This window comes from Miscanthus floridulus, chromosome 14 (genome assembly GCF_019320115.1).
Source record: "Miscanthus floridulus cultivar M001 chromosome 14, ASM1932011v1, whole genome shotgun sequence".
Taxonomy (NCBI): Eukaryota; Viridiplantae; Streptophyta; class Magnoliopsida; order Poales; family Poaceae; genus Miscanthus; species Miscanthus floridulus.
The window spans coordinates 23,104,862-23,128,128 of NC_089593.1; the positions used below are offsets into that span (position 1 = coordinate 23,104,862).

Here is a 23,267-nt window from a genome sequence, read left to right on the forward strand (position 1 = left end):
GTACAAGAGAAGCTTGTTGGGATGCTAAGACGTGCGTTGTAGAATTTAGACTCCTATGGATCTTCCTGACTTGGTAAGCATTGTTGTAATTGAGATTTATGAATCCTTCTGTAGCTGGCTTAATAATCCACAGAGGTTCAGATATCACTCCATGAGAGTTGAGGTAGGAGACCATGCTCTGGTTGTCAGAGAGATAGGTGACCTTGTGGCAATTAAGTTTGGCAATGATGCTTGCTGCTAGAAGAAGAGCCATAGCCTCAACTTCAATTACACAGTGAGCTTCACACCATCTGGCTTTCACAAATACAGAGTTCATAGTTTGCCCCAAAGGGATCACAATGAACACTCCTGTAAGGAAAATGGACCCTTGGCCCATTTACTTTGGATTTTGGTGTTTGATGACCAACACAACCAAATTGGACTAATGAATTTGCAAGTGTTTGTGTTGTAGTCCAACAGGGTGCAAGACGTGACTTGGACGAAGGCGACGTGATGATCCGATGATCAACACCTTAAGCAAGACCTTAGGAGCACAAGAAAAGACCCAAGAGATCAAGCAAAGTCCAAGCATGAAGATAGGAACCAAGTCATACGCAAGATCACGAAGAAACGAGCTCGCAGACGCGACCGGACGCAAGGACCGGACGCTGGAAGCGCGACCGGACGCTGGACCGGTGGCTCGGCAAACAGGCGACCGGACGCAAGGACCGGACGCAGGCGGCAACCGACCGGACGCATGGCATCAGCGTCCGATCGAGTACAGAGAGGTTCCAGGCGCGCGAAACTGCGACCGGACGCGTCCGGTGGCAGGCGACCGGACGCTGGCAGCGTCCGATCGGTGGTTCGCGGCTGCAACGGTCGGGACGACCGGACGCGTCCGGTCAGGACGATTCCGCGTCCGGTCAGTAGCAGAATTGCGGGAGTTCGACCCCAACGGCTACTTTCTCAGTGGGGCTTATAAATACAACCCCCAACCGGCCATTTGAGTGTGTGGAGCTGAGGAAACATACCAAGGGTGTTGATACACCATTTTAGTGATCTCCACATGCATAGTGCTTAGTGTTTTATTAGGTGATTAGCATAAGTGCTTTGCGAAGTGCTTAGGTTGATTAGACCACCGCTTATGCGCTTGCTCTAGGTGTTTGCCTAGTGTTTAGTGAGGTTTGCATACTTCTTGCCACCCCGTGCTTGCGAGCACAAGTGTTGTACATCGGAGGGGCTTGAAGTCTTGCGAGATCACACCAACCGCGGTTGTGGTGTGGCCGCCACCGTGTACCGGAGGGAACAAGGCCCGCGGCATTTTGGCCGGAAGCTTGATAGTGAAGACGGCGGAAAGCATCCGGGAGAGGCTTGCCGTGAGGCACATCGGAGACCCACTTGCGCGTGGGGAAGGCCCGAGGCTATCCACGGAGTCACCCGACTGGGAGCTTGGCCCTTGCGAGGGATTCCTTGCGAGGGGCTCCAACGAGGACTAGGGGGAAGCTTGCGCGCTTCTCGATACCTCGGTAAAAATACCAGAGTCGTCGACGGGAGTTTGCATATCTCTACCTTGCTCTTTAGCTTCCGCACTTACATTGATTACTTTACTACGTTTGCGGTAGAGATAGCAACACACTAGCAAAACTATAGTTGCACATCTAGATAGCTTATCTATTGCATAGGTTTTGCTAGGGTTAGAAAATGAGGCCATAGTTTAGAGTTAGAATTTTAAGTTGCCTAATTCACCCCCCCCCCCCTCTTAGGCGTCATGGTCCCTTCAATTGGTATCAGAGCTGGTTGGCTCATATTTGGACCTTTGGCTTAACCGCCGTTGAGCCGACGCTATTGTAGAGTGGTTGGGATGGATACCGCTAGGCCTCCACAATTTGATGGAACTAACTTCCTTTACTATAAAGCAAGAATGGCTTGCCACCTTGAGGCGGTTGATTTAGGTGTATGGAGAGTCACTCGTGACGGGATAAAACCCATAAAGAATCCCGAAAAGCCCACAAAGAGTGACGAAAAAGAAATGCATTTCAATGCTAGAGCTAAGAATTGCTTGTTTGAATCTTTTAGCATGGATGTGTTTAACCAAGTGTTCACCTTAAATACGGCACATGAAATTTGGTTAAAACTCCAAGAGTTACATGACGGCACAAGTAATGTCCGTGAGCAAAAACATTGTCTAGCCAAGCAAAATTATGATTCCTTTGCTATGAATGATGATGAGCTTGTTCGTGATATGTATTCTCGATTGAATCTAATCATCAATGAGCTCCATTCAATCGGATTATTAAAGCTAGATGATGTGGACATCGTGAGGAAGATCATTTCCGTCCTACCACAAAAGAAATATGCAAGCATCATCACCATCCTTCACAACATAGAGAACTTGAGCACCATGACCCCGGGCATTGTCATTGGCAAGCTAGTGGCATTTGAAATGTCACGTAAGATGGGGCAAGAAGAAGCTTCTTCATCAAGCAAAGGCAAAGCTCTCGTTTGTAGCAAGAAGAAAAAGATGAAGGGCAAGAAAGTTGAGTCAAGCTCAAGCTCAAGCTCCTCAAGTGAAGAAGAAGAAGATGAGGATGATGATGATGATGATAAAGATTCAAGTGATGATGATCAATCTTCCTCCTCCACCTCCGACCTTGATGAAGAATCAATCAAACTTATCAAAAAGGTGGAGAAGATGATCGTTAGGCTCAATATCAAGGGTGTGCCCATCCAAATTCAAGACCTCGTTTTCACTAATCAAAGAAACGAGCAAAGAAAGAGGGGATGCTATGGATGCGGCGAGTTGGGGCACTTTGTGGAAGTTTATCCAAACAAGCCCACACCCAAGACAAAGAAGAAGGCGTGCAAGAACAAAGCCCTCACAACAATAAGGTCATGGGATGATTCTTCAAGTGAAGAAGAAAACCATCACAAGAGGCGAGGGCGCAAGCACTCATCATCAAGCTCTTCCCGTGTGTGCCTTATGGCACGAGGTAATGAAAGCTCATCCTCTAGTGAGAGCGATAGTGATGATGATTTGCCTTCTTATAATACAATTGTGCAACAAAATCTTAAATATGCTAAAGTTTGCACTAGTCAACAAAAGAAGCTCAAAAATTTAAAAGAAGAGCTAGGTAGTTCACAAGAAGCATACAAAAATTTGCTTGAACAATATGAAAACTTTGCAAATCTCAATGTTGAACTATCTACTAAAATTGAGCAACTTGAGGCTAGTGCAACAACAAATGCATGCACAATCAAGGATGAGCAACTTTTAAAGAAAAATGAAAAATTAAAAGAAAAGTTAGCTAGCTCACAAAATGATTATCAAAGTTTGCTTGCTAAAATGGAAATCATGTGCAAACATTGTGATGAGCTAACAAATAAAGTTGCTAATCTTGAGGCCGTCAAAAATACCCCCACCAAGGCATCTAAAAAGAAAAGTTCGATCATTAAAAAGGATGCCTCTACTTCTTGCAATGATTTATGTTTAGACTCACCTTTGTGCAACCAAGTTTGTGTTGAGAAAGTTATTGTAGACACATGCACACAAGAGGTTGCAAAGGAGAATGAGCAACTCAAGCAAGAAGTAGCTCGCCTCACCAAGGACTTGACTCAAGTGAAAGGCAAGGCAAAGCAAACCCAACTTCATCAAGATAACACCGTCAAGGGAGTGAAGAAGCTTGATGAAGGACAAACCGTGGTTTGTTACGTGTGCCACAAGGAAGGTCACAAGTCCTATGAGTGCAAGGTGAAGAATGGGGGAGGAGCAAAGAAGAAGGAGAAAAAGCAAACAAGCAAGCTCTTCAACACCTACACCAACAAGGTGGACAAGAAGGCCTCCACACCTTATCTCTTGAAGAAGAAGAAAAATGACAAGGTGGTGGCCATCAAGGTGAACAAGCAAGCCAACAATGGGGTCAAACGCTTTTGGGTGCCAAAAGAAATCATTTCAAACATGAAGAGCACCAAGAAAGTTTGGATCCTGAAAGGGAAGTGAGAAGTCCGTCGGAATTCGGGGAATTTGGAGACTTGGCAAAGTATGGGTACATTTAATGGGGTGCATCATGATGGACAAAGTCATTGCTAAGTAGGTTAGTGAATACTATGGACCCAAATTCCCCTTCCCATGTTAGATAACTAGATGTCATTACTTCCAATTAGTATTCATTTCAAATGGCTTTGTCTTTCAATTGGTATACTCTTAAAGCATCTAGTTATCTTTCATGCCTAATGTTTGCATTTACATGCTCACATCTTTTGTTATGCATTCAATAGGTATATCATGTGGTAGGCTTGCTCGGTTACATTATCAACCCTTGGAGCAAACCTACATGGTTTAAAATTGTTTAGGAGCACGGCACATAGCTTGTTTTACAATTAATTATCTAATATGTGCCAAAGTCCAAATTGTAGATAATCTCTTCCAAATATCATCTTTCAAATGGTATTTTGATACTTAAATCAATGTGCACAAATGTCACAAGTATTCAACACTTGTGTGCACAAATTTAGGGGGAGCTTAATCTACAAGTTGGATGCCTTGAGACTAACACTTGTTCAAATGATATCAAATTTTTTTAAAACTATCATATTTGTAGTAGTCTCATTGTAAGGAAATTGGAGTCCCCGGAGTTAAGCATCATTCTTTAATTGGATTCATCATGTTGATTTCATTTCATATTTACATGATTTCTCCATGCATTATATAGATTAAACTCTCTTGAACAATAAATTGCTAACTATGCATATGCTTTGTTTTCTATCATATGTATGCATATATTTAGGGGGAGCTTATTCTATATAATATGAGAGTCAAATTTTTGTGATCCATTTCACTCTACATACAAAGGATCATGAATTTTGACCCTCCCTTGTGCTACTAATGTCTTCCTTTTCGGTGTTTGATGCCAAAGGGGGGGAATTTGAAGGACCAAAGGCAAGCATCAAGTTGATGTCTACAAGTGGTAATGGTCTGAGAAAGGGAGGAACGTGACTTATGGATTAGTCTAAGTAGTGGGAGAATTTTTTTTAGAAAGCTAGGCTTTAAATCCATAATATCATATGGGGACATTTACAAGGGCAAGACAAGCTTTTAAGTAAAATTTCAATTGGTATCTATCAATTAATATCATATAACCTTGCCCTTTGCATTGTATCCTAGCAAATAGGTAGTTTTTAACTTCCAAATTCTTATTATTTGCTTGCTTTGGTCGTGTTGGCATCAATCACCAAAAAGGGGGAGATTGTAAGGAAAATGGACCCTTGGCCCATTTACTTTGGATTTTGGTGTTTGATGACCAACACAACCAAATTGGACTAATGAATTTGCAAGTGTTTGTGTTGTAGTCCAACAGGGTGCAAGACGTGACTTGGACGAAGGCGACGTGATGATCCGATGATCAACACCTTAAGCAAGACCTTAGGAGCACAAGAAAAGACCCAAGAGATCAAGCAAAGTCCAAGCATAAAGATAGGAACCAAGCCATACGCAAGATCACGAAGAAACGAGCTCGCAGACGCGACCGGACGCAAGGACCGGACGCTGGACCGGTGGCTCGGCAAACAGGCGACCGGACGCAAGGACCGGACGCTGGCGGCAACCGACCGGACGCATGGCATCAGCGTCCGATCGAGTACAGAGAGGTTCCAGGCGCGCGAAACTGCGACCGGACGCGTCCGGTGGCAGGCGACCGGACGCTGGCAGCGTCCGATCGGTGGTTCGCGGCTGCAACGGTCGGGACGACCGGACGCGTCCGGTCAGGACGATTCCGCGTCCGGTTAGTAGCAGAATTGCGGGAGTTCGACCCCAACGGCTACTTTCTCAGTGGGGCTTATAAATACAACCCCCAACCGGCCATTTGAGTGTGTGGAGCTGAGGAAACATACCAAGGGTGTTGATACACCATTTTAGTGATCTCCATATGCATAGTGCTTAGTGTTTTATTAGGTGATTAGCATAAGTGCTTTGCGAAGTGCTTAGGTTGATTAGACCACCGCTTATGCGCTTGCTCTAGGTGTTTGCCTAGTGTTTAGTGAGGTTTGCATACCTCTTGCCACCCCGTGCTTGCGAGCACAAGTGTTGTACATCGGAGGGGCTTGAAGTCTTGCGAGATCACACCAACCGCGGTTGTAGTGTGGCCGCCACCGTGTACCGGAGGGAACAAGGCCCGCGGCATTTCGGCCGGAAGCTTGATAGTGAAGACGGCGGGGAGCATCCGGGAGAGGCTTGCCGTGAGGCACATCGGAGACCCACTTGCGCGTGGGGAAGGCCCGAGGCTATCCACGGAGTCACCCGACCGGGAGCTTGGCCCTTGCGAGGGATTCCTTGCGAGGGGCTCCAACGAGGACTAGGGGGAAGCTTGCGCGCTTCTCGATACCTCGGTAAAAATACCGGAGTCGTCGACGGGAGTTTGCATATCTCTACCTTGCTCTTTAGCTTCCGCACTTACATTGATTACTTTACTACGTTTGCGGTAGAGATAGCAACACACTAGTAAAACCATAGTTGCACATCTAGATAGCTTATCTATTGCATAGGTTTTGCTAGGGTTAGAAAATGAGGCCATAGTTTAGAGTTAGAATTTTAAGTTGCCTAATTCACCCCCCTCTTAGGCGTCACGGTCCCTTTAACTCCAATGCCTTGGCTAGCTAGTTGGCTAATAGGGTTTGACTAAAAAATTAGTCCACCTATTAGACCATGTTCGCTTGTCTTATAATCCGTACTTTTCAGCTTGTTTTTTTTCAACCGAAACAGTATTTTTCTCTCGCAACAAATCATTCGGAACAGTGTTTCGGCTTCTTTTTTTTTACAGCGAAGCGAACGGGGCCTAATATTTGGATGTGTTTAATTTTGGCTAGTTCTCTTGTATCCAAACAGGTCCTACCTCATGCAAATTCACACTATCTAAGACGATAAATCCTGGTGTACTAACTAATGTGCTAAACTTTTCAAAATATGTTCTGGTTCTGGTCATATGTTTTCACTTGTCAGTATACTTCATCCAACCCCACACCTCTTTGTGATGAAAGAGGAGAGGAGAGAATATCGAAACTCTTGAGAACACCTGCTCCGACTACTTAATTAAGGGTTCGCTTCAACTTTTTTGCAGCCAAAAACAGCCATTCCACAGTGCTAGCAGAAAGACATTACAGCTGCTCCGGCTGCAAATAAGCTGCAATACTGGCAGCCAAACAGTATTTTCCGGTTCCTCTGCGCACTGTAGCAAAGAGCCAAGACCATTCTAAACGGGGCCTAAGCATCACAAATCAATCACACGTCAACGTCAAATAAAAACATTATACAAGTATGGTGATGGTTTTCCACTATAATAATTGACAAAATGCAGAAAGAATTTAACACAACTTACAGTTAAGACTGAAGCATTCCTCAGATATTACGATTCATAATTACAAGCCTCCTAGAAGTAACAAAGCCTAAGGATACCATATCCACCAGCTTAAGTGGATACATGGTCGTCCAATCATCTTTTGGTGGGTATTGAATACTATGGAACGGACACAGTGAATTTATACAATTTTATGTGTCTGTACAAGAGCATATCCCATTATTCTTTCGTGCCACAAAACCAGCAACACTGGCCCTGCTTCCTGGGAACATCTACAAAAAAAATGCTCACCCTCAATACTTGCAGCCTCCACTTGAAGTTTCACGCCCATCAATCATGGAATAAGTAAGATCCATGTCCACTGATGCCACGTTATGCAGAAATACCCGCAAGAATCATCCCGTTGATTCGTCATGCAACAAGAACAGACGACGGCTTCTTGAAGCTGGAGCTACTTGCTTTATTGGAAGATGTGATCGCCCTATCCTTTGAAACAGGGCCTAAAACAAATTCTGAAGAATTTGATTGTTGATTGTTTTCGCTCTGGTCTGGTCGAACCCAGATTTTGGTGAGGCCCTCACGGCAGATGGTGAGGATTGATTCATTGGTGAACACCAGACCAGATAGGGGATCGGCATGTACTCGGTGGGCAACAAGGGGCGAGAGTTTGGGGACATCTCGCATTCTAGGAGAAGGTTGAAGAACACCTGTTGGAGGACATGCATTGTCCCAGTGCGCGGAAGGGCTCCCGCTGCTAAACGTCGGTGAGGCACTTGAAGGATGCCGTAGCGGGACAACAATCTCATCCAGTGCCAGGTCCCATAGAAGTAGTTGGGTGTCCTACAATCATGTAACAACGAAAATTTACGCCGGCAATAAATCATGTTGCAAGCAAAATGCCAACTTGCAATTTAAAGCTTGTCATGTGGTTATATTTAAACATATATTAGTATGCTCAAGAAGTTCTAGGCAAATAACTCCATGCCAAACAGGAATACAAGGAAAATGGCCGTCCAATACTTATGTTTACTTACATAAACATAAATTATTTTCAAAAAAATCATGAGAAAATAACCTCATCAGTACTGAAAAAAAGTAGTAACTCTCTTATCCCTGGTCTCGAAAAAATAAAGCAAATTGATCAGTTCCATCCATTTCAACAGTGGACTGAGAAATCTGCCCACAGCTCCATTAATATTAGGTCTCAAAATAAACCAGCAAGACAAGAAAATGGAAAGGCCGGTCTTCCAATTTCAGGTGTCATTATTATTTTTATTAACAAAGTATCTTCACCTTCTATAATATAGTTAGGATTAGAGCTTGCAACAATTCCCATATGTTTTGAACATACATAGGCTGTGCTGTAATATTTCAAAATTCAAATTACAGTTCTAGCTATATAAACTAGGCATACCTGACCAACAGAACCAAAGCGATAGACATTTTCTCCATTTCCATCAGAACTTGGTGGGGACCAATATGAATCAAAAGCAACTCCACTAACCTGCCACCAGAAGAAAAATAGCCTCATTCTCAATCAACAAGATTTGACAAAAGACACTAAGAAAATTTAAGGCAGGCGAAACTATTACCCATGAATTATGTCCTTCACCCCAAGCAACTATCTTTCTATCATCCATGCCCCATACCTGAACAAGATCATCTTCACCACCTGTTAATAGATATTTTCCATCTGAGCTGTAGACAAAACAATAAATAGGTTAGAGGCTGAAATGTTATTTTGTGTGACAAACCCATATGACAGTGATAAAACATTTGCAGATACAAAGATCAGCGACATATTGATGTAGAGATCAAATGAATGGGGCAATGCAACATTACTGAAACACTGAAACTGGGATATTAAACCATGGTGCTGAGCCAAAAAAAAAAAGAATTGCATGAACAAACCATGCTACAAAGTGTTGTGAATCACATGACTAAAAAAGACACCTGTTAAGCATGAACAACCAAGGGCAGATGGAAGCCAACCAGTGATCAATAGAAGTTTAGTAGAATAGTAGCAACATATTTTAAGCTTTGAGAATTGAGGCTGATCAGGCAGCCAGCAAACTTAGTTGCCAAGCAGCACAAGCATGAGTCATGACTAGCAAGTACCACAAAACATAAAATACGTGGATAGGAGATAGAGAGCATAACAAGGGAAACACATAGGTGGGTATATTTCCCAAACAAATCAAACTACACAAGCCATTCACATTTACCTCCAAGTGCAACACAACAGTGCACCATAATAACTTCTTCCACCAAATATTAGTTGTTCCTTTGAAAAATCGAAAACTCTCAAATAACCTGCATATTGTTTATCAATGTTAGATGTTAGTTTAAGAAGAAAGAAAATCAGTGGACCCTATTGTTGTGGCTTAGGGACCGAAGACTGTAGGAGTGGAAGGTGCGGGGCCTCGGCTTGAAGCCTCGACGATGAACTGGCGGCGCCGTGCTCGGCGCCTGGCTGAAGACTTGCGGCAAGAGGTGGACCGTGAACAGTAACGCCCAGGAACCAAGGTGAGATAAACTCAACCCTAGGCTGCTCTTTATTGATCTATAGAGTTTGATACATATAGGACTCAACCTAACCAACTATCCCTATCTTTTAGGACTCTTTAATCTCAACTAACCAACCCCTAATGACTATGAATCCCAACTAACCCAACCCTGTGCGCATCCTGGTGATCCCCCCCAGCTCAGCACACGGTTGAGTCTAGCCACTACGGCGTCTATATACTTTGCCGCACATAACATCACTCCCCCCCTCGGCGAACAGCTTGTCCTCAAGCTGAAAGGTGGGGAATTCGGCGCGGAAATCCTCGAGCGGTTCCCATGTTGCTTCAGCTTGCGTAAGACCTGCCCACTTGATGAGCACATGCCAGACCCCGCGACGCAGCTGTGCACGCAAGACCTGCTCTGGCTGGAGCAGTCGACGTCCCTGGTGAAGTGGAGGCAGTGCCGGCGTCGTAGATGGAGGAGGACCGCGGAATGGCTTCAACACCCCGACATGGAATACATCGTGAATCCTGGCTCCAGCTGGCAGCAACAATCGGTAGGCTACCTCTCCGATGCGTTCGACGATCTGGTACGGCCCGGCGAACCGCGGACTGAGCTTGCCGCGACGCCCCGGCAGCAAAGTCTGTGTAGGACGATGCAGGATGCGGAGCCAAACCCAGTCCCCCACCTGAAACTCCAAAGCACGATGAGTGCGGTCATATTGGCGCTTGGCATACTCCTGAGCCTGGAGCAGCCTGGCACGCACATCAGTGAGGAAGTCATCACGGTTCTGCAGGAGGCCATCAACAGCATCTGTGCGGGAGGAACCAGCAGTATACGGCAGCAAGGCTGGTGGCGGTCGACCGTAAACAACTTGGAACGGCGATGTGCGGAGGGCCGAATGATAAGACGTGTTGTAGCAATACTCCACCCAAGGAAGCCACTCAAGCCATGCGCGCGGGCGGTCACCCGTGATGCACCGGAGATACATAGCTATAGTCTTGTTGACCGCCTCCGACTGACCATCCGTCTGCAGATGGAATGCTGTACTGAGCCGTAGCGTGACACCGGCAAGCTTGAAGAGATCACGCCAAATGTGTCCTGTAAATACCGGGTCCCGATCACTGACAATGGAATTGGGAAACCCATGGAGACGAACTATGCCGTCAAAGAACGCCTTGGCCACTGACATAGCTGTGTATGGGTGGCTGAGGGGTATAAAATGAGCATGTTTCGAAAATCTATCAACAACAGTCAATATGACACTCTTTCCATGGACCCGCGGAAGCCCTTCAATGAAGTCGAGAGCTATGTCTGCCCACACCTGCGACGGTACCTCCAATGGCTGCAAGAGACCGGCTGGCCGGAGAGAGTCCACCTTGTTCTGCTGACACACGGCGCAAGAGCGGACAAAGTCACGGACCAGCCCCCTGTCATGGTTGATAAAGAATTCGGAACGAAGCCGCTGCAAAGTCTTTTGGAACCCTTCATGGCCTGCTGAATGAGCAAGGTCCAGTACCATGGGCACAAGCGACGATCCATCTGGGATGAACACCCTGTTCCCGTACAGTATCAGTCCATCCACCACCCGCCAGGGCGTTCCCCACTGGGCGACACCCGTGTCCCGGAGGTCGCGTAAACCCGGGTCTTCCTGCACCTCCCGTCGTAGCTCAGTAAACAACTCAAATGACGGACCAGAGATCGCATGAGCAGCAGCGTCGTCATCGTGTCGGCGGGAAAGAGCATCTGCCACAGTGTTGAATGTACCTGGCCTAAACTCCACTGTGAAGTCATAACCGAAGAGCTTGGTTACCCAATGATGTTGCGGCGGCGTCGACAAGCGCTGATCCAGTAAAAACTTTAATGCGTAGTGGTCGGTCCGTACCACAAAATTGCGCCCCCACAAGTATGGTCTCCAGTGTCGCACAGCCTGCACGAGACCGATCAGTTCACGCTCATAAGCCGCCAATTTCATATGTCGCTGCGCAAAGGGCCTGCTGAAAAATGCAATTGCACCGGTGCCCTGATGAAGAACAGCGCCGAATCCCGTTCCTGACGCATCACAGTCCACCGTAAAGGGCCGGTCAGATGCCGGCAGCTGCAGCACCGGCGCTGTAGACAGTGCTCGTTTGAGGGAGTCAAACGCGAGACTAGCCTCATCCGACCAGGAGAACGCGTCGCGGCGAAGCAGCCTGGTTAGGGGTGCTGCGATGGCGCCGTAATCCTTGATAAACCTGCGGTAGTAGCCGGCCAACCCGAGGAATCCGCGTATGCCGCGCGCCGATTTTGGTTGCGGCCATGTTACTACGGCCTCCACCTTGGTGACGTCCATGGCCACACCTTCAGCTGAGATCACATGCCCGAGATAGGCCACCGAGGACTCGGCGAAGGAGCATTTGCTGCGCTTAAGCCGCAGCTGGTGCTCACGAATCGCTAACAGTACCGCCTTTACCTGCTGGAGATGTGTTGTCCACGAGGGGCTGTAGATCAAGATATCATCGAAGAAAACCAAGACAAACTTACGTAGGAACGGCTGTAGGACTGCATTCATTAGGCTCTGAAATGTTGCCGGCGCATTGGTGAGGCCGAATGGCATGACCAGAAACTCGAAGTGTCCATGGTGTGTTCTGAACGCCGTCTTCTCGATGTCCTCTTGATGCATTCGGACCTGGTGGTAACCGGAACGAAGATCCAACTTTGTAAAGAACCGTGCGCCGCCCAGTTCGTCGAGCAACTCCTCCACAACTGGGATGGGGAACTTGTCCTTAACTGTGCGCGCGTTCAGAGCCCGGTAGTCAACACAGAGGCGCCAGGATGCGTCTGGCTTCTTGATCAACAGCACCGGAGCCGAAAACGCCGAAGTTGACGGCCGGATAATCCCCTGCTGTAGCATGGCAGCACACTGGGTCTCCAGCTCGTCCTTCTGAAGTTGCGGGTATCTGTACGGCCGGACTGCTACAGGGGCTGTGTTGGGCAATAAATGGATGTGGTGATCACAACGTCGAGCCGGCGGCAGTCCTTTTGGCTCCACAAAGATGTCGTTGAACTCCTGCAGTAGTGTCTGTAATAGGGCCGGCCCGTCCGGTTGTACAGCATGGAGGCGCGTCGACTGAACGTCATATCGTGTGGATCCGATCCCTCTCCAGAAGACACGTCGACCTGCCCTTGTGAAAGCCAGGCATAGGTCGTCGAAATCCCACAAAAGGGGCCCCAATGTATGAAGGAACTTGATGCCGAGGACCATGTCGTAGCCATCCAGCGGAATAGAATAGCAGTCCACCGTGAACGTTTCATCGGCAATCCTGATGGCGACTTCTGTGGCTAGGCCGCTGCATGCGACGCGGTCTCCGTTCGCGACGAGGACGCTTGCACCGGGGCATGGCTGGAAGTAGAGGCCAATGCGGCGCGTGATGTCCGCGCGCACGAAGTTATGCGTAGACCCGGAATCCAGGAGAGCGACAAGCTGTGCATTCCCGACCTGGACATAGAGCTGCATAGTTGTTGCTGTTCGAATGCCGGTGATGGCATTAAGGGAGATCCGCGGAGCTTCGGTGTTGATCGGGGGGGTTTCTGCTGTTGCTGTTGTGGACTGAACTGACTCATCGCTGTCCTCCGGCTCCTCCACAAGGTAGTCCGAGGCCTCCAAATAGAATAGGCGGGCACACTTATGACCACGGACATACTGCTCATCACAATTTGTCGGATACAGTGACAAGGGGTACCCTAAGCAAGAACCAAGAAACGACTGCTTAGACTTCGTAAAAGTCGAAACCAGCTAAACACCGCTGGCCTCGGCCGATTCTCCGACTCGCCCGAGGCCCCCTCACCGCTGGCCTCGAGCGACCCCCCACCAAGGGCCTCGGCCGGGCCGCTGACTCTCCGTCTCGCGCGAGGCAGGCTCGGCTGCGCTCCGCTGCCTCTTCCTTCACCCGCCCCTCTGACAAAACGTCGTGTCACATTAACTCAGCCAACTGCTGCCCCTGACATCGGCCGCATGCTCGGCACAGTACAGCAGAATGGCCGACGGGACAGGAGGCAGGACTGGGCAGAGGTTACCCGCCACTGTGCTAACCACTAAGCACATGGTTGACGCCCATGCCTCACTATGCTGCCAACTCCTGCTCCGAGAACGACGCAGCGTGGGGAGCCACGTCTGAGATACTGTGGCCTCGGAATCAGTACCCAGGACCAATAATTCCCCCCAAGGCCTCGGCGGTTTGCTTCAGGGGCTCGGCAGCTTGAGGATCCATGTCCGCCGAACCCCCCACGATGGCTCGGCCTCGCCGTCTGCGGAGCCACAGCTCCCTACGTCATCGCACGATGACCAGCACGACGCCCGCCATGCCCTGCATCAAGCTGTACTGGAGCCCCACGACGCACAAGATCAAGTACGACCGGCGCGTCACTTCTACACGACAAGGACGGGGCCACTCCATCGACCATACCACAACAGTGGCCGGCTGCAGGGCTCGGACACGCCGCCCCCATTTATAGAGCAGAAGGTCTCGGCATCCTGACGCCAACTCCGTATCACGCGAGGCCTCTCGCGCGAGGCGAGGGGCCTGATCTCCGTCTCGCGCGAGGCCTCATTCTCTGTGTCGCTCGGGGCCGGCTCGTCCGTGGTCCGTCGCCCCCCGCCTCGGTCGACCCTCCCGACAACGCGTCACGTCTCATTAATACTCTCAACCACTCCCGCAATCTCCGCCGGACAGCGGCTCAACGTCACAGAATGGCCGATGCGACCCGAAGTCGCATCAGCGCCATACCGGCTGGGACAGGGCACGGCGGGGGTTACCGGCAACTGTGACCCAGCACTGTGTCCACGATCAGCGCCTGGGACAGAGTATGACGGGGGTTACCGGCAACTGTGTCCCGGCACTGTGTCCACGATCAGCACCTGGGACAGAGCGTGACGGGGGTTACCAGCCACTGTGTCCTAACGCTGCACCCGCGACCCGCCGCCCGCTCAAGGCCTCGGCACTGTACACCGGGGCCTCGGCAATCTCGGGGTTCGTGCCCGCCGAGACCCCCACCGCAGTACAAGCCTCGGCACCAACCAGGCCTCGGCCTCGCGCACAATCTGTCCACCAGGGCTTGCACGTTCGCCGTCACATCCGCTCCGAGACATTCCCGGGGCTCCCACGACGCACAGGGCCTGATGGGACAACCACGCCGCTCCAGTATTCCAAGGACGGATCGCTCCTACGGCCACGCCGCCACCAGAACGGGCCACAGGGTTCGGACGTGCCACTTCTATTGACACTACGTCGCATAGTGATACATGTACTACCTTCGTCCTCCCTTCAACTATAAAAGGAGAGGACTTGGGCCTCGTAGGGAAAAAAAAGAGAGGGGAGACGAACACACCGATAGAACGACACACTTCTACGCTGCTCGAGAACAACGCCTCAAGCAGCCCGCACCACCCTCGCCGAGACCTGGGGCTAGCTCCCTCTCTCACCTAGCTTGTAATCCCCTACTACGAGCACTCCGGTGCAAGGAACATAAGATCGATCTCTCAGACTGGACGTAGGGCCTCGATTGCCTGAACCAGTATAAACCTTGTGTCTCTTTGCATTACCATCCGGGATTAGGGGCACGCAGCACAAATTCACTCGTTGGTTGAGGGACCCCCGGTTCCAAAACACCGACACAATTGTAACAGAGGCCTTGCTTGCGGCGCTCCGTCATCTCCTCCGGGGATAACTTCTTGAATGCCCGCATAGATGGCCCTGAGGTGGTCGGCACCACGGCTGATACTGAGGGCGACGTCGTGGCGGTAGTGAAGGCACGGCGGGCAGGGCGCGCCGGTGGCGCCGGTAGAGCCAGCTGTTGAGGCCCGTTCCGGCGTTCATAAGCGCGTGCCAAGCGCATCGCCTGCTGCAGGTCTTGCGGATCGTGGAGCTCGACATCTACACGGATATGGTCCGACAGTCCACCGGTGAATAGCTGTGCTTGCTGGTACGGCGAGAGGCGGCCTGCATGCGCCAATCTGGCCTGGAAAGCGTCCAGATAAGCTTCAACATTCGACGAGAACGGCAGCCGTGCCAAATCAGCGAGATGGTTGGTGCTGAGGGGAGGGCCGAACCGCTGCTGACAAAGCCGACGGAAATCATCCCATGTCGGTCGCCCGGCGTCCCGCTCGAGGACGGTATACCACAGCTGGGCCTTGCCCGTCATGTGGAAGGATGCGAGCCACACCCAATCGACGGCCCGGGTCTGCTGTCCTCTAAAGAATTGCTCGCACTTGAGCAACCATCCCAACGGATCTTCCGCCCCATCATAGCACGGGAACATCAGCTTGTGGTAGCGCGGCACCGCTGACTGGTCAGGGTCTGAAGGCCGGTGATGCCCTGATGTTGGCGACTGCATTGGTGCATGTGATCCCGACCCTTGCAAGATCTGGGACAGGGAAGGTACTGGCGAGGGGGACGGCGGAAAGGAGATCTCTGTGATCGGCACGCCTTGTGACGTCGGTGGCGCCGCCATCCGGCCCGGGCTGGCACTGGTCGCCATCTGTGTTGTCAGGGTGATCTGAGGAGCCGGTGACGAGAACGGCAGCTCCCGCACCGGTCTCTGTGGAGGGAGACCACCATAGCCTGGCAGCCCGTACTGAAACGTGGAGGCGGAGGGCGGGCTTTCAATTGCAGACACGCGCAGCGACAACTCCGCGACTTGGCGCTGCAACGCCCCCATGGCAGCGGTCATCCCGTTGAACGCCTGGGCAAGATCTGCCGGGGAGAAATCCGGCTGTAGCCCGGGCACCGTCGCCGAGACAATGGGCGCTGTCATGGTAACAATGGCGGCGGAGGTGACGGCCGTGGTGACTGATGGGTTGGCGGCGACGGAGGAGGGCGGTGTGGGCGCGGAAGCCGCAGGAACAGACATGGCTGATACCAGGTTGTTGTGGCTTAGGGACCGAAGACTGTAGGAGTGGAAGGTGCGGGGCCTCGGCTTGAAGCCTCGACGATGAACTGGCGGCGCCGTGCTCGGCGCCTGGCTGAAGACTTGCGGCAAGAGGTGGACCATGAACAGTAACGCCCAGGAACCAAGGTGAGATAAACTCAACCCTAGGCTGCTCTTTATTGATCTATAGAGTTTGATACATATAGGACTCAACCTAACCAACTATCCCTATCTTTTAGGACTCTTTAATCTCAACTAACCAACCCCTAATGACTATGAATCCCAACTAACCCAACCCTGTGCGCATCCTGGTGATCCCCCCCAGCTCAGCACACGGTTGAGTCTAGCCACTACGGCGTCTATATACTTTGCCGCACATAACACCTATGATGAAGTAAAAAAGCATGAGATGCCTAGGGCAAAGCAAGTACCATCTCTCCCAACAGTCGCCAAGTATGCGCCATCAGGTGAAAAGGAAATTGCATTGATCGAACCTTGACATATATGCCATCTAGCGACTGGGTTGCTCTGCAATGTTATTCATGACATAAATCCCAGTTAATTATGTTGCCACATTTTCAAGGACAATCATGTTCTATACCTTGATCAAAACTCTTCTAGTCAAATGTCAAGCAGGAATATTTACAAGACACATAACAAGTAAACTCACAGAACCATAAAGTTCTTGTAGCACAATAGATTCTACATCTAGTTGTCAAAACCAATAACACTGCCCAGGTGGAGGTAGTACAAAAGTATAGTGTTCAAGACAGACAGCATGCTACCAGAAATGTTGCTGAATGCTAGGAGCAAAGACTGAAATGCAAGCATAAATCAATTAAGTAAACAATTAACGGTTCTGAAGGATAACTTCTATATTTTAGTTCAGTCACTTAAGCATAGGTACTCTGCACCTGGAATCAATTTAATGGAGTGCTCTCTTAAATACTTGAGATTTGTGTCATTATGTGCAACTTTGACAGGAAAAGTAATACAGTAGTAATCACTGTTTAGTATCTAACATAATGCTGCGTAGAGCTGAAGGGTTGAGCCATTCTCTAATACCAATACCAACAACCAAAAAGAGCACATGTTATAATGTTAACTAATGCTAATGGCTAAAGCATCTTGCTTCACCAAAGTAATGCACTTTAGGAAAGCAGTCACGGAAGAACCTAGAATACCTTACTCGACTTTGCATGTGCAACCATAAACTGGGATTGATCCTTCACAGCTGGAAACATACAGTCTGTGTTCCCATCCTTGTTCTGAAAACAACAAAAGATAGAACATCAATTCAAAATCAACCAAAGGTCGAGTAAGGTATTTTTGGTAGCATGCTGTCTGTCTTCCCATCCTTGTTTAAAAAAAAATCAACCAAAAGACCAAAATAAAGTCTACCAAATTATTATCAAACTCTATAACTAGCAGCTGCTCACTTTATCATACACGTACAAATTTCCATCAGAATGGCTAACAACGAAAATGCTTTCACGCTCTGGTACCCATGCGACAGAAGTGCACCGACTGCAAAACATTAATATCCAAATCTTGATTAGAGAACTAAGTTAAATAAATGGAATAAGATAGGCATCCACATGGACTATAACAAAACAACATTATGCTTATATTGCACCGATATCAAGCTTTAGATAGCTTGGGTGCCACTGAAAGAAGTTCCAGAGAAGCCAGTTAAGAAAACTATCCCTTTAATTTCACTAGCAAACAAGTTTAAGGATTCAAAGGCATGCAAGCAGCTGCTTTTTGTCACAAGATGATGAGCGTGCAAAGAATTAAATTATCCAAACTTCAAAATAAGATTGCTTCAGGCAACAAAAGCAAGTTTGGGCTTCGAAAGTGCTCCTTGAAAGCACAGTCGAGGAATACATATATAGACATAGAACCCATAGCTTTACCACAATGCTGTGAAGGACAAGAAGAACTGGCTCCACTAAGATTAGATTCATAGCATTGCTTTAGTACACATTTATGTTAGAACTCTAGAGTAGAAAGCTAAAAAAGACTGAGAATCATGGTGGATGCAGGTAACTTTGCTAGCTACTAAACTTAGCCTCATATCTGAATTCTGAATTTCTGAACTTAAAACCAAATAAGAATAATGGGTTCATGTATCCATATTAACAGACATTCACCTATGCTAACCTTGATCATGCCTGAATCTGATATGTTAAATCACAGAACAGTAATATAAAAAACATGTAATCTAAAATATTTATGAACAATATCGATAAATTCAAAAGATCATATGTATCAGGTATTTCATTCAAATTAATAATGAAAAATTCAATCATACCTTCCATTGGGTGAGACATCTTTATCACCCTTATTGTAATGTAGAGCTGCCACGGGTTTTCTTCCAGGATCTTGTAACTGTTGCCTCAGCGACATTGAATAGACTGCACAACAGCCCATAAAAGAAACGAAAATGAATGTCTCAGACTTATGCACAGTCCAGTTTGAAGCATAATGGGGCTCAACTAATCATCTCCACTAACCATCCCCTGATCCCATCCCAATGATCAGGTCATGCCCCTCTTTGGCCTCTGGGTCAAATGCATGGCACAGTGGGTTTGAGTTGCTGAAATGGATGGACTTTAGTGGATCCTAGTGCAAGTAAACAGATGATCAGAAAAGAGCAAGACACCAAAAACTGTGTGTAGCTTGCATCCAGTAAAACGACTGAATACCTTCTCCTGAGAATTGAGATCACTGATGAATAGTGTATCAGCAGCATTGAATACAATATATATACCCTTTCCATTATAATTTGTGGCCCCTTGTGATCCACCAAGGCTTGTAGATGTACCAAGGCCGCCTCCTCCTATACGGCTGCTTCCAGCAACAGCCCGGTTCGCGCCATTGCCGCCGCCAAAGCTAAGTGCCTTGCTTCCGTTCCCAGTGCCCAGCAGCCTTGCTGCCGCAGACCGCATCCCACTGCTGGAGCTTGGTGTCGATGGCTGGGAGCCCTGGCTAGCAGGCTTCTCCTTGAGGTATGCCACTGTCAACTGTGATAAAAAAAATGCAAAGCAATGGCCATGGTAAATCATTTCCCAATCAGAACATAAACTTATTATCAAACTGTAGAAGTCCAAAACGTATGGCAGAATAGAGAAATAAACCAACAAAGGTCTTCACTAACATAAAGCTTCCATTTATTTACACTGAAACCAAACAGAACCACAACTTCACTGATGAAGCGTCCAACGAACCAACAGCTAAACTAAACCGTCCAAAATGCCTAAGATAACTCTATTCTGTAGTACCAAGTACATAATTCTACAATCACTGCCGTAAATTTGCCTCAAACGGATGCTGCATCCCAATTAAAATCCTATTAGCAGTGATGAAAAGCCTACCAAAAGCATCCATCCTCCGCAGCAGCCCGCGTAGATCCCCTACCAGAAGCACACTTCCCACTCGTACCTGCGAGACGGTCTTGCCGCCGTGGCTGTAGTGCAGCACCGCGGAGTGCGTCTTCTCGTACTGCAGCTTGTACCTCCCCTCGGGCGTCTTGAAGTAGGTCTTGAGCCCCGCCGCGGCGCCGCCGCCCCCAGCCCCCGCCCCCGCGCCCGGCCCGACCCCGGGCGCCCCCGCCATGCCAGGCGCCACCGCTGCCCGCCCTTTCTCTCTCCCCGCAATCAATTCCCAGCCGCAACCCTACCGCCGCTAACTCCGCCGGCTCGGCCCTGGTCCACGGGGACTAGGTGAGCGCGGGTAAGGCTTCCTGATGGCGGAGACGGATCTAGGCGGCAGCGGCGGTGAAGTGGAGGGGGGCGAAGAGCGGTGGCTGCTGGCTGGCCCGATTTGGGAGAAGACAACTGCTTTGGTGTACTAGTTTGGAGGCGGAAAAATAATTAAAAAAGCGATGTTGGTGTTTATTTTGCGCTATAAATAAAATTAAATGGCAGCAGAAAAGAAAAAGGCGGAGCCCACCAGTCAGCAAGATTGCCGCCCGCGGCGCGAAGGGGCGTTCCGTGACGTCACCGAGACTCATCGGGCCTGTTTGTTCCTGTCTCCATTGAAGCCCGGCTATGACTAAAGTCTAGGCAGGTGGGCTTGCCTGGTCCCATCAAGCCAACGTATACTTATTTTGGTTGCATAGAGTATCTAAGCGTGGTTTATAATTGGTGTGTTTGGTTCCCTCACTTGAGTTAGATAGAATCACCTTATCTACTACCCGGTAACTTCACCCCTATAGCACATTCTATCAAGTTTGAATTCAGTTTTCAGTTTGTTTTTCCTGTTTTCAAAACTTAGAATCTTTGAAACCAACAAGTTTTTTATGTTGGTCCTTTAATCAATGTTAGAGATCTTAGATCGATTAACAACTTTGCTTAAAGACGATCGTCAAGTTGTTTTGCAAAATCGAGAGAACGAGAGAGAGGAAGATGTGTTGTCAGTCGCTACAGTAGCACCTTCTGCTTCACCGCCGGCAATCTCCACACGCCGGAGAAATTCGTCGTCGCAACGCCACCTCCGCCGGATTCCTCTTGCACGCAGCTTCGCCTCGCCCTTGCGCACCACCCTGGCCTGCTCGCGTCGCCTATAGCCGCCGTAATCATCCCCAGTGCCGGTTGCCGCCATGGCCGCCGTCGGCAGTAGCACGGCAATGGACGACCTCCTCGCCGTGGCCGCCACAAGCAGGCGCCCAGCAGCTCTCCCATGGCGGTGCCCAAGGCCCCCGCGAGCCCTCCCCCGGTGATGCCACTCCTAACACTAGCACCCGGTCGCCGACCCCGGCCTCCAGGATCTGCGAGATCCATGGGCGAGGTTGCCGAGGGTGGCGCGACCATGCGTGGGACCACCGGGGGTAGCGCGGACGTGCATGGGTGCAGCGTCGGAGATGGCTTACGCTCGCGGCCATGGTTGGGGAGGGCGTGTTCGTGGTGGAGGGGCAGGGCACTAGGCGCGCGACTCGCGAGGGCCGGCAGTGGGCGCGAACGGCGGCAGCACGGGCGCGGAGGACCGGAGGTGGAGCAAGGCGCTCGTGACGACGAGGTAGGGCAGTGCTCGTTGCCGACGGTGGAGAAGGCACAGCACCGGAGGAAGCGAAGAGGACACGAAGGGAGGTGACGGGAGCGGAACCTGCACCTGGCTAAGCCTGGCTCCAGGAAAACGGATCGAGATTTCATTCTTTGGGAGCTAGGTCAAGTGACGCACGGTGGCTAGCTTTAGCCAGGCTAAAGCCCAACTACAGGCAACCAAACAAGCCTAAGTTGGCTCCAGCTGGCCAGGCCAAGGGTTGGGCACCCAACCAACACAGGCCCATCCTGCTTTCTTGCCACTCCCGCCGACTTCCCTTCCTTGTCTCCTAGTGCCACCCAACAAGGTTCTTGACGAGCCCGGGAGGCTTCTCGCTACCTGATCCCACCAGTCTCTTCACGCTGTGAACTAAACAACTCTATAGGCTTGGTTGGTTGATGGCGGTGTCTATCTGCTTGGGTAGTTAGGATCGCTTGCTTGGCGAAACATGCTCTGTTCGCTTGAACTTATCAGCCATGGCGTAGTATATATATATATGATGTTCTACGATGTATGTTATGATGTTTATATATTATATATGTAATGTTCTATGATTTATGTTATGATGTTTTTATAATATACATGTGATGCTCTATGATGTATACACGAGTTCTTCCTTTTATCTTTTTTCCTTGATTTGTTTTCCCCGTTACTTAGCTTTTTTCATGTTTCATGAAATTTCCTGTGGCGTATTTTAGTATGGATATAGAATATTATTCTTGTGATGGTTGTATTTTTTTTTGAAATGGTTGTATATATATTTTTTATTGGACTTTTAAATGGTGTGATGTATTTAATAACGAAACTATTTCACACCTAAGGGTAGTCCCAATGAAAGAAACTAGTAGTTTCTATAACATAGGATACCGCACAAAAAAAAGTACTGCTTTCCAACCCATGGTTTCTATGAGTAATAATTATTTTCTCTTTCTCTCTTCCAACTCTATCTTCTTCCTCCAATGGGAGTGCGGTACGAGCCTGCTAGAAACTGATGGTTTCTCCCCAATAGCGATTTCGTGGTTTATTGGTGCATTAGGTCAAGAGAAGACCTGATTTCTTCATGAGAAAACCATTTCTATGATTTTTGCTCTCTTTCTTTATTAATTACGTTGTCATGTCAGTGTTTTGCCTACGTGACAAGTCATTTAATAATGATAGAAATCATCATCGATATACCATTAGAATTACCCTAACACAAACATCTACATGAGTATCACCTGTGAATTCAACAGGTCCTGTGTTCGAATTCTGACATGGACTCTTACGCTTTTATTTTTCTTTTTGCATTTACGTGCAAGCTGGGCTGAAGCGTGCAGGCCGTGCAATCTGGGCGGACGGGAACGTGGGCCAGTTCGCTGGATGGTGATTTGGGCTGGAAGCGCGCACGCAGTCGTTGGCCCAATTTCTCGCGCGCGGGCGACGAGAACAATTCGCGTTTAGGGCATGTTTGTAATGCGGGATTTTTTTCCTATTTTTATGTTTTTTCTA

At 48.8% G+C, this 23,267-nt stretch overlaps 1 protein-coding gene across 1 annotated transcript; it reads right to left on the minus strand.

Annotated features, from left to right (window-relative positions):
- Positions 1–7,284: 7,284 nt before the first annotated feature.
- On the minus strand, positions 7,285–20,583 carry LOC136504155 (probable catabolite repression protein creC). Its single transcript, XM_066499021.1, has 11 exons — positions 20,181–20,583; positions 19,445–19,762; positions 19,253–19,361; positions 19,051–19,153; positions 18,176–18,263; positions 17,921–18,004; positions 17,168–17,264; positions 9,551–9,638; positions 8,918–9,023; positions 8,740–8,829; positions 7,285–8,165 (listed from the first exon to the last, which is right to left on the minus strand). Exons 1-11 carry the CDS (start codon positions 20,352–20,354, stop codon positions 7,737–7,739), a joined length of 1,686 nt encoding a protein of 561 aa, XP_066355118.1. The 5' UTR covers positions 20,355–20,583; the 3' UTR covers positions 7,285–7,736.
- Positions 20,584–23,267: the final 2,684 nt, after the last annotated feature.

Bases quoted from the DNA above. Each gene is read 5' to 3' on its own strand.
- LOC136504155 (XM_066499021.1), bottom strand. From the start codon at position 20,354: ATGGCGGGGGCGCCCGGGGTCGGGCCGGGCGCGGGGGCGGGGGCTGGG. The intron at 19,154-19,252 runs GTTAGTGGAGAT...GCTGTTGTGCAG, and splicing joins TGGGATGGGATCAGGGGATG to TCTATTCAATGTCGCTGAGG. The intron at 17,265-17,920 runs GTATTCTAGGTT...ATAACATTGCAG, and splicing joins CACATGCAAAGTCGAGTAAG to AGCAACCCAGTCGCTAGATG.